Genomic DNA, 12,702 nt, shown 5'->3' on the forward strand with positions numbered 1-12,702 from the left:
GGGTCTACGTTGACAGTGGCTGCTAGACAAAGAATACCCACAGGAACATCTGCTTTCACCATCCTGCAACAAGCAATGAATGCCAGAGGTTAGTACAGAACATAGGATCTACGTTGACAGTGGCTGCTAGACAAAGAATACCCACAGGAACATCTGCTTTCACCACCCTGCAACAAGCAATGAATGCCAGAGGTTAGTACAGAACATAGGATCTACGTTGACAGTGGCTGCTAGACAAAGAATACCCACAGGAACATCTGCTTTCACCACCCTGCAACAAGCAATGAAGGCCAGAGGTTAATAAAGAACACAGGGTTTATGATAACAGTCATTTATGTAAAAAAATGTAAAGCCACTGATACTGGTTAGTACATGGATCTAGGTTGACAGTGGTTGCTAGACAAAGAATACCCACAGGAACATCTGCTTTCACCATCCTGCAACAAGCAATGAATGCCAGAGGTTAGTACAGAACATAGGATCTACGTTGACAGTGGCTGCTAGACAAAGAATACCCACAGGAACATCTGCTTTCACCATCCTGCAACAAGCAATGAATGCCAGAGGTTAGTACAGAACATAGGATCTACGTTGACAGTGGCTGCTAGACAAAGAATACCCACAGGAACATCTGCTTTCACCATCCTGCAACAAGCAATGAATGCCAGAGGTTAGTACAGAACATAGGATCTACGTTGACAGTGGCTGCTAGACAAAGAATACCCACAGGAACATCTGCTTTCACCATCCTGCAACAAGCAATGAATGCCAGAGGTTAGTACAGAACATAGGATCTACGTTGACAGTGGCTGCTAGACAAAGAATACCCACAGGAACATCTGCTTTCACCATCCTGCAACAAGCAATGAATGCCAGAGGTTAGTACAGAACATAGGATCTACGTTGACAGTGGCTGCTAGACAAAGAATACCCACAGGAACATCTGCTTTCACCATCCTGCAACAAGCAATGAATGCCAGAGGTTAGTACAGAACATAGGATCTACGTTGACAGTGGCTGCTAGACAAAGAATACCCACAGGTGTATCTGCTTTCACCGTCCTGCAACAAGCAATGAATGCCAGAGGTTAGTACAGAACATAGGATCTACATTGACAGTGGCTGCTAGACAAAGAATACCCACAGGAACATCTGCTTTCACCATCCTGCAACAAGTAATGAATACCAGAGGTTAGTACAAAAAACAGTATCAATGTTGACAGTGGCTGCTAGACAAAGAATACCCTCAAGTACATCTGCTTTCACCATCCGGCAACAAGCAATGAATGCCAGAGGTTAGTACAGAACATAGGATCTACGTTGACAGTGGCTGCTAGACAAAGAATACCCATGGGTACAGCTGCTTTCACCATCCTGCAACAAGCAATACATGCCAAAGGTTAGTACACAACACATTATCTATGTTGACAGTGGCTGCTAGACTAACAATATCCGCAGGTACTGCTGCTTCAACTATCCACCACTATGATGTAGTGTTGCGCAGCCCACGCTGCAGCATGGCCTGTTTTACTAGTGGGGCCTCGGCCAGGTGAGGGAGACAGTCCTTTTTACGCATCTAATCAGTTTACAAGGTCTGCAAATGTTTGGAATAAACTAATACAGTAACCATCCAGTGGTTGAAAATTGAACCAAAAATATTTAGGCCTACAGTTGGATTTTTTAAGATAGAAGTGGTTGTTATGTTGGAATATCTTTAAGCTATTCCTTTCTTTATGTTGAACCTTTTTGGCTGTAGTGAGTGTAATCATGTGTTCAATGTTCACATGTCAAATTTTGAGGTCAAATCAAAACAAACAGACTAGCATGTTGTCAATTAGGGGGCGTGTTGATTTAATTTACAAAATAATGCTCATTTAAGATGAAATAAATTAATTTAGTATATGTCATAGTCTGATTTATAAGAAAACATTCAGTATTTATTTAGGCTACTGCATTTTATAAACCAAACTCAAATCTTGCTACCTTGGCCTATCGTAAAACCTTTTCCTGTTTCGTACCTGGTAAAATTTATCAGATTGCATACCTAAGTGAATTATTAGCAATACAATTTAGCTGATAATTATAATTTGAATGGGTCAAAACTCAAAACGTTAGTCTATAAAGGTTTATCTCGTCATCTCAAGAGTATATACTTAATTCTGGCCCATAACTTGAAACCCTTAAAAGGTGGGCCTGGGCCTTAAGATATTTCTAAATGAAACGTAAATCATGATTATGTCCCAACAGTTTATCATGTGTATCCCAGTCACAGCAACTACATTATTCTATTAATATAATGATCTACATTAATTTTGCAAGAAGATTCAATATTTTAATATTTACTCATGTTAAATTAATTATTTTCAAAGCAACCATCACTTAATTTGACAAAAATAATTAAATAACAATTTATTTTATTCATTAGTTGATTTGGAATTAGGAATCAAGTCTTTATTTCACAGTACCTATATTTAACTATTGTCAATTAAAAGAATATATTAGGGGTGGGCGAGTACTCTACCTTCGAGTAATTACTTGAGTTTTTTCAAAGTAATTACTACTTGAAAATTCGAGTCGAGTAGTTATAAATAGTGCCACTTCACGATTTTCTACACCCGTATTTATTTTGTTTTGTGTTGATGGCTTATTTAATCCCCATTCCTACAAAAAACAACGATCTAAAAACTCATATAGGTTAGGTTAGACCAGCTTAAACCAAATTTTCAACAAACAACCATCATCATTCGGCAGAGCTAGCAAGAGGACTACTTAAGACTTTCACTTTCCTACAACAGTCAACAGTCAACAATACGTCTTGATAACGATACAGTAAGTTTAAATAAAGCATTGAATGAATCTATCGAATTGCAATAGTCGATAGTCAACAAGGGAGTCTCGTGACTAGTATAACAATGGCAGACGATTCTTGAAGATATTATTAAGTAGGCCTACAGTTAGTTTGAACTGCCATAAAAATATTTTATACCAAAAAATATAAATAAAAAAATATTTTATACCAAAATATAGTAATACAACAAATAAAAAATAACCTATTATAGCATAATATTTTTTCACATTAATCGGTATTGGTGTTAAGTTTTACAAACCGATAACTTACTGCAAGGAACATCGATGCATCTGAATGACGCAATCTCATTGGGTATTGGCAGAAATAAAAGATCAGTTGATCAGTTCCACTTTAAACTGCCAGATGGACGGTAATTTTTGTACTTTTACAACTGTGGTATTGGCGTAAACAAACTATCAGTATAATTTTCTAATGAGTTTACATAAACATGATTTAAATTCGTCAAACTATTTACTTTTTTACAAAATAAAAGCTATAGCAATTTTATGATAATTTTGCCGACATTCACCATAATGGTTTAATGATAAATATGGCAACGTCAGCCCTGCAAAACAGCTTTTTGATAGGAAAACAAAGCAGAAGCAGAATGAGTAGACTGACTAGAGAGAGAGAGAGAGAGCAGATATGGTGACAGCTAGCGTAACAACAAAACAATGGATTGGAGTGAAGTTATGTCAACGTCAGTTTTGAATGTTTTTACTTTGAAGTTACAAGTAGGCCTAACTTGAAATAAAATTGATTTTGTTAGTGGAAGTTTAATAAAATAGTTATTTGTGCAACTAGTGAGAAAAGTGAGCAATTGACTCACTCGAGAGAAATCCTTACTCACGAGCCGTAGGCGAGTGAGGAATGGTTTCTCGAGTGAGGCAATTGTACATTAAACTCGAGTTGCACATTATATTATACTTTTCCTACAGTTACCATAAAACAAATAAATTGGTGAAGAAACATAACCTATTTTTACACAGAAGTGAACTTTTAATATAACATTTAATGTGAAATGACAAATACAACAGTACAACAGCTGACCAGCTGATTTACAGCCAGTGCTGCCAACGTATTTTGCGCGCATACGACGTTGCCTGCATGTTACGCGTTCACTATTTATTTCGTGCCTTCACGTTGCAAATCTGGAGTTAGACAAAGTAATTAGAGTGAGACAATGTTAACATTGTCTTACTGATGAACGAATTGGCCACTTTGCTTTCTCAAATCAGTGAGAGAACATGTACATTGTTAAGCCCCCCATACACTATCCAACATGTTGGACGGACATGTCGGGATCCAACGTCTTGTCGAACATATTGGACAGTGTGTGTTCCAACCCGACATGCTCGACGGATATGTCAGGTCGGATGCTCGGTCCGATAGCACCAACCGACTCGAGCCGTCCGCCTGACATGTTGGACCTATCGAAGTATATAACACAACGTTGGACCGTGTGTGGGAAACCGTCGAACTGCTCGCCCGACTAGCCACAGTTTCCAGTTAACTTGTATTTAGCGAGTTGTGCGTGATAACCGTCCCATTTTTCCATGATGTCATTTAATAATAATAAACAGTTCTGGTCAAAATTTATTTAACTCTACAGAGACCAGAAGGCGTTGTGGGATGTCAAAAGTAAACTCTATTGCAACAAACATGCACATAGGGGCACAATATCCTGATGGAAAAGTGCAAGGAACTGTATCCAGAGTGTGATTTGAAGTTCGTTAAAAATAAAATTGAAAATTTAAGAGCCTAGTTCCATAGGTTCTAAAAATCCCTAAAATCATCGCTAAAAATCCCCCTGAAACAGCTAACAGTCGTTTCAAAATCCATCTCAGAACTAATATTTCACCTGACTTGTTGGGTAACATGCTCGATAGTGTGTGGGAAACACCCGACATAAGTCTGGTTGGATGATGGGTCTGTCGTCAGGTCAGGTTGTCAGGTCGGGTGGCATGTTCGATAGTGTATGGGGGGCTTTAGGTAACTGTAGGAAAAGTAAAATAAACATGTTCTGTTTGTGATTTTGATTGTGCAATTTTCAATCTGGTGGCAGAAACATGACAACCCTACAGTTTGAATTGTAACTTAACCTAGAAAGATGTGAGTTTATTAAAGAAATGCCAAATAGGCTATACCAGGCTACAGTCAAAAGGTTTTGTGACCAATTTTTTACTAGGCCTAAAATAAGAGGAACTAATAATTAGTAACCAAACTTAGAAAATGTGGGATACTTAAACTACCTATTTAGGCCTAGGCAGGGTTTAAGCTAGGATGAAATTTGTTTCAGCAAAATGCTACAAACTCTCAAGACAACTAAGTTAACTGTAGAAAAAATATTATTCAATAACTTAAGCATTTAAAACAAAAAATACCAGTAGGCTAATATTGCATTTGATTGAACATTACATCTTTCAATTTTATTTGTAGAAAATTTGCCATAGGCCTAGCCTGCAAAACAATTTAGCATTTTTAAGTTTTGAATAGCAAGATGCTAAAAATACTACCGCAGCTTAAACCCTGGGCCTAGGCCTACTTAACGCGTAACTACTCGACTCGACTCGATACTTGAGTTTTTACTCAAATACTCGACTCGACTCGACTCGAATTGAAAAATCACTACAGTTGGCTCTCGATAATCCGACAGTTACGGGACCGGGGGGGTGTCGGATTAAAAAACGTCGGACTACCAAAGGTTAGCTTTATTTCACTGAATTTAACTGCATACGTTAAGAAAAACCAGTTTTTAATACATATCACGTACTATTTAACTGTTATAGGTATAAACTAATCAACTAAGGCATTACATATTACAAAAAAGAAAAATTTATTGCATATAAAAATACAAAAATCAGTACAGTATAAATCAAAACTAAAATACAATGTAGGCTAGTGCTCCGTTTTTTCTAAATACATTACAACATTGTAATTACTGTACTGTAACTGCGGTGTAGGCCTACACATTTACGGGTTGAAAAAATCTGTGATAGTCTTTTGTTTCTTTTTACGTAAACAGTCTGTCATTGCATTTTCTTGAATGTGTCTCAACATTAACACGTTGTTCAAGTCAAGTCCACGCTCTTCACACCAGCGAATCAAAGTGTTTGCAGCCAACATAGCTTCGTCACAGCTGATCGTGTATTTTGCCTCCACGGCCTCCTCAATTGTGTCGTCTTGTTCATTAGATATGACTTCCTGTACTATATCTTCATCTGTTAGGTCAGCACACAGGTTGTCGTCTAATACCCATCTTCTTAGGTCTTCTGAAGATTCTTGCGAAACGTTAATATCATCGCAAAGTGTAAGTGTGTCCTCCACAACTCCGTTGTCATCTTGACCATTGTCATTTCCATCGTCGTTATTTTGGAGGAGTGGGTTTTCTGGCCAAACATTTTTCCATGACTTAATTAGAGTTTCAGGTTTGACTTGTTGCCATGCAAATGCTGCATTTAAAATGGCATCCTTGATGTTAAATTTTTTCAAAAGTGATGTGATGTCTGCGTCAGGTTGACAGACGATATCCATAAGTAGACGCTTCTTATAATGTGCCTTCATTGTCTTGATAACATTTTGATCCATTGGTTGAATCAGAGCAGTTGTATTTTTTGGCAAATACATGGCCTCTATGTAACCACCAGTTGTCTTCACTTTTAATCCCTCCATGTCCGGATGTCCGGGAGCATTATCTAACAGTAAAAGAGCCTTTATAGGCAGACTTTTACTCTTTAAGTGTTGTTTTACCTCTGGGACAAAATGGTTAAAAAACCAGTCATTGAAAACGTCTTGAGTTACCCAAGCTCGGCTTTGATTCATGTAAACAACTGGAAGGGAATCCATATTGATGTTCTTAAATGCCCGGGGGTTCTTACTTTTACCGACAGCTAGCAGTTTTAACATATGACTCCCAGCGCCATTCGAACACACCATTAATGTAATTCTTTCTTTTTGAAGTTTTCTTCCAGAAACCTTTTTTTCATCCCCTGTTACAAAAGTTTTTGTTGGAAGTTGCCGCCAATTTAGGCCGGTTTCGTCGGCATTGTAAACTTGTTCAGGCGTAAGGCCTAGTTCATTGATTTTAGCTTGAAGGGTCTCAATAAAGTTAGAAATTTCTGTCACATCGGCAGATAGTTTCTCTCCACTCATCTGTAAGAAACGAATACCGTGTCGCTTTTTGAAATTTTCAAACCAGCCATCGCTGGCACGAAAATCATCTTTTTTGATGATTTCACGATAAAAAAACCGTGCTTTCTCTTTTAAAATATCCCCAGAAATCGGGGCATGTCTGTTTCTTTGCTGTTTAAACCACGCATAAAGAGCTTCCTCAACTTGGGGATATTCGCTCATTTTAAGTGTTTTTCTCTTAGAATCGTCTTCAACACATTTTATAAAATGTTCTATTTTTTCCCTATTTTTCAAAATGTCATAAACGGTAGGTCGCCCGATGTCATAAACCTTAGAAATAGCCGTGGGAGTTTCACCACGGTCATACCTCTTAATAATTTCCCATTTTTCGGGAAGAGTTAATGTTTTATGCTTACGTTTATTGGTTCCACTTGTGCTCGCCATCACACAACACTTAACAAAACTCTAACACTAAAAACACTGAAGGTAAACTGTCACTTGATCACCAAAAGTACAGTACGTATGCACGAGTCACTTGGCTACTGAACACTGGAACCAGCTACCAGAAACACGTGAGACGCCTAGACCGATGTCAGTCTAGACAGCTGTCTACTGTAGTTTGCCGCCGCGTCGGACTACCGAGCGTGTCGGACTGTTAAGTGTCGGACTATCGAGAGCCAACTGCACTCGCCCACCCCTAGAATATATTATGCCAGTTTGTTTCTTTTGATTCAACCTCAAAACTTGATACGTATGAACACATGATCGCACTAAAAAGGTTCATCTTCAAAGATATTCCACCACAGCTTAACCGCTTCCAGCTAAAAAAATCCAATTGCACTGTACAGACTTCTCTATTTTTCACCCCACACTGTAAATAAAACATGTGATTGGAATTTCTTCAATTTTTTTTCTGTTTACAATACAATGTTATTTCATCACCTGGCAACCCATAAAGTCCATGTTAATTTTTTTTTTAATTTCAAATTCATTTTTTGTACTTATTTTTTAGCCTATTTTAATTTTTACACGGATTGTGCACATCTACAGGAAAATATATTTCTAACAGTGTGATTAGATTTCCCCTGCGATGCGCACAAGCTGAGAAATTTTTTTTAAAGAAACATGCTTTTCTATTATATAGATCATGTATGCCAGCTAAGTTTTAAATGTTAACTAAGGTTGTGGATTTCTATTTGATTCATACCTAGAATACAAATTGAAGAAAGAAAGAAATCTTATTAAAATTTAGATCAAGAAGTTATATTTATATGTCTACCGTAATGGGTATATCCGTTGGTAGAACAGTTCAAAGAGCAGTAAGAATCCAAGGAACATGGCAAGTTCAGAGCGGAACCAGATGATGGATGCTCCAGACAGCCAAATGAAAGCTGAGTAATGTCGTCGAATCCAACAATGAAGAGCTAACAACACTGGAACACGAAACAAGTATTAAATTAAATTAAATATTACTTTAATGTCACAAAAACATTTCATAAATCCAGTATTAGCTGGCGAAACAGGTAATTTTGTCAGATCTTGAAAAGGAAAACTCAAGGCGGCACTAAACAAACAAAAAAATAATGAAGACAGACATTGTTTAGCAGGTTAGGCTATGCAAAGGTGGTTTAGGACAAAAATTTAGTATGTACTTATAGGACGTGTCCTATACAACATATGTGTTATATATGTACTAATAGATGTGTGTCCATTTGTGTACCATGTGTTTAAATTGAAAGCACAGTTTTTGAAATGGTTTTAGCGAATTTCCCATATAGGGAATAAGCTATTACTGTAGTACTCATAGTAAGACATGGACGCGGGACAGATTTTTTTTTCGTTTTGAGTTCCCTAGAGGCCAAAAACACCATCCGTTCAAATTCATATATATATATATCTTATCTTACTAATATTATAAATGTGAAAGTTTGTGTGTTTGAAGTTCAATCACGCATAAACCACTGGACGGATTGGGCTGAAATTTGGCATGATGATAGCTTAAATTCCCGATTAACATATACTGTAGGCATATTCTTATCTCAAAGATCCTTTCGGGCTCCGCCCCAGTGGTTCTGTAATTCCCCATGTTAACCTTATGAGTATTCATATTTAACACGTTGGGTGCTGATGATGGGAATTCCCGCCATTGCTTAACATTGAAATAAATGCAATTTTCATGTTCAAACATGTCAACGGCACTTTAAGTGTTAAAGGGAATTAAAGAATTTAGTCAGCTGTTTCAACTAAAAAAGTTGGTTCTATGATATGGAAAAGCAATAAAAAGTTATAAGATTTACCAACAAGGTGCAGCACTATATTTTTTTTTGGCATTTATGAAAACAGCTAATTTGAACTAAGCAGCAACAAAAAACTGTGATTCACAATGAGAACTGTCAAAGTAGGATTGTTTACAGTTATGTTTATGTTTTTAATTTCATGAATAATTTGTGATATTTTGCGAATTGTTGATAATTTATTTTTCTCTATTGTTTACGTGAAGTGGTAGAACATTATGGCTATGGTAGATGTGTAATACTATAGAATACTGTAAATTTAAAAAAGCTAATTTTATCAAACTGTGTCCTCCCTTATTGCAAACGCAAAGCTTGAGTATAACTGGAATAAGCATTTTATACTTATATTCCAACCCCGTACGAAGGACGGGTACTCTGCTAGTATATAATTATATATATATGTGTGTGTCCGTTAGCACGATAACTTGAGCAAAAATGATCCGATTTTGATGAAATTTGGTATAAACCTGTAAACCAGCAAGATCGGACTATAGGAACGGGGGTTTACGGGGGGTTTTATGGGGTAAAAATAGGTTTTTCCCATTTTTGACCCAAAAAACATAAAAATTTAGCAATTTCTTTCCAAACCATTTTGTAGAGCTTAAAAAAACAAATAATTTAGTATATTGAAGCGTTATTATGCGCCTAATGGTAACGGAGAAAATTCAAAAAAAATTTAAATTTAAAATTCCCACGTTATTTTTATGGAGAACAAGTAAACGTTATAGTTTGCTTGTTTATGAACGTATTTTGATCAAATTTGGAAAAAGTTTTTATTTCTAATTAACTATTAACATTTTACAAAGAAAACAGTTTTACCCTCCATGATGCAGCAAACCTAAGTACTTGTTAAACTAATTCTATTTAAATAGGAAATTAATGTTATATTTTTAAGTAGACATTTTAGAGTAAATCCAATCAGGCAAATGGAAATTTGCTTAGTCTGCAGGTTTGCTGCGGCGGGGGTTTTTATTTAGTTTACCTTTCTATGTTCCTTGTACACAAAGTTGTTTGTTATGTGATTATTATTGTTAAAACTCATTATGTTTGCCTGCCTCATTTTTGGCATTACAGTTATTTCGAACCTGAACTTATTTCAACTAGCTGTTATCCACGGGCTCCACCCCGTTTTACTACATAAGTATTAATAAAACTATTGATTGGTTAAGTTAAGCTGAAATAAACAAAACATAATACAGTAATGGTAATACAAACAAATAATAACAGGGCCCTGTTTCATAAAAATACTAGTCTAGTATTTACTAGTCCGTGGACTAGTAATACTAGTGTATTTTACAAGTCTACGTTTCAAAAACCTACTAGTGTAAATACTAGTTACTAGTGTAGGGACTAGTATTACTAGTGGTTTTTACTAGTGTAGACAGCAAGTGTGTTTCATAAAGTTTTACTCTTGTAAGTTACACTGGTAAATACTTGCCATTTTATACCAACCTCTCTACACCCGTATTATTTGTAGTAGACTAGTATTTTTTAAAAGAGTGATATTTCATTACTCACATCATTGAAAAATGAATCTTTAAGTTACTTTTGCAAGTGCAAATTTGGCTCACAATTGCAAATTATTATAAAAAAATTCTTCTGTGAGTGCTAAAAACATAATTATTAGACATAAATTACAATCAATAAATGTGGCGTAGTACAAAATTAGTAATATTGATAAATGTACAATTTCCCAATTAATTAGAATAATTCTACAAGTTATAAATTTGTGTTAAAGTTTACTTTTACTTGAGTTAAATTTCATGGTTTTATCAACTATATTAAGCTATAATAACACGGATAAAAAATTAGGCTTTGAGCAAAACCAAATTAAAACAACATACCGTATTGCATACAAAGATCTTAAAAAATGTATCCACAATTGCAACATTAATCAGATTATTTTACACCCAAGGCTCTCGGTTTTATTTGGGAATAATAGTAAGACAATTTTAAAGAGGAGTTGCATAGTATTTTTTGAGGTGCTTATTAAGTTGCTTCCCAAATAGCTAAAATGTGTAACAATTTTGTAGGCCTAGTATTAGATTTATTGTGTTGGAGTTTCTGCTTATCATAAAAACATTTTATTTTTAATTCAATTAGGTAGACCTACAGTATCCAGAATTTGTTATTCAAAGTAGGTAATAAAATAAATTATGTTGATTAAGCGCTGTCATTTAAGTGGAAAACATGTAAAAGTTAAATTAATGGAATAAAAAGGTTAGTGGGTGATGAGGATTCAAACCAGGGACCCACCTCATGAAAAGTGGGAACTATACTGCTGAGCTACGCTATTGACGCTTAGACCGTGTTTTACTAATATACTTGAAAACCTACTTCTCCATTGCTTGTAACAGTGTTGCAATAATTATTTGTTACATCAATAAACGTTTAGGCTTATTATTCATGATTTGTAGACTCAAAATTAGAAAATCACCACACGATTTTTATCCCAAATATTCTTATGCATTTGAATATTTGAAAACATATGTTAGGGTACTTAAAAACGTTCCAAACAAAATGTCAAGAATATTAGACCTTATATCGTCCTTATAATAGAATTAGGCATACATTCAAAATTTGAATCTTCTTTTCTTTACTAATAGTAAGCTTAATTTTATACGTTAGAATAAAAAAAAAAACTATAAAAATCAAAGCGAATGCGGCAGCAACAGATCAACTTCCAGCCAACTGTTGAGCTTGAGCGCCGCAACTAGGCCTACATTCGGAATTGGCTACTACAATGACCGTGTTTGCAGCGACGCCGTGCCGGCGGCGTGGCGGCGGGCTCATTGATGAACATAAATAATAGCGGTATGATAAATAATATGTGATTGTTTTACTTATATGTCTATATATAGTTATTATTAAAAGAAGACACTGCGTTTCTACAGCTATTTACTTTTAGTATCAAATGAAAGAAAAAATTAAAACGCTTTATGAAGCATCAGAAACCCCGTGATAGAGGTTAGAAATTTGTTTTGAGAGTTCGCCTTTGTAAAGTTGGTCACGTGACTAGTAGTTTCGGTCATGTGACTAGTAAAATTCACTAGTATTTACTAGCGGTATTGTAATGATAAACACCTCAGATTAATAAGGTTTTAATCAACTAAAACTGTACTACAACAAGTATCCTAACATTTTGTGTTTTGACTGAATGTAAACAAAGATTAAATCATATGTTTTACAATACAATAGTTTTGAACAAATTAAACAAGGAACAGAAGGAAGGCAAAATATTATCACATTCTTCCCGGCTTCATTTTTACAAATCAGACGGTGTAGAAGTCAGGTGGCCGGCGTTCTCGTCAAGGTCGCCGCTTTTGAGCCGTTCGTATACTTCCATTTGGTTGAGAGGTTGATTGATTTGATGGATCATCAAGTTCTTGAACTTGATCAATGTCTGTTTCATGATCTATGGGCGATCCGT

General features: G+C 35.7%; 1 protein-coding gene across 4 annotated transcripts in view; it reads right to left on the reverse strand.

Moving 5' to 3' along the window:
* Positions 1–12,702, reverse strand: part of LOC128983058 (uncharacterized) — a 118,654-nt gene that overhangs the window by 38,024 nt on the left and 67,928 nt on the right. For all 4 annotated transcript variants that reach the window (XM_054402211.1, XM_054402219.1, XM_054402202.1 and 1 more), the window contains exon 5: positions 8,258–8,411. In XM_054402211.1, the coding sequence (XP_054258186.1) occupies positions 8,258–8,411 (154 nt within the window). The remainder of the gene's footprint in view (positions 1–8,257; positions 8,412–12,702) is intronic.

Source organism: Macrosteles quadrilineatus, unplaced genomic scaffold, assembly GCF_028750875.1.
Source record: "Macrosteles quadrilineatus isolate MER2022 unplaced genomic scaffold, UCM_ALF_1.0 Scaffold_1__1_contigs__length_201487025, whole genome shotgun sequence".
Taxonomy (NCBI): Eukaryota; Metazoa; Arthropoda; class Insecta; order Hemiptera; family Cicadellidae; genus Macrosteles; species Macrosteles quadrilineatus.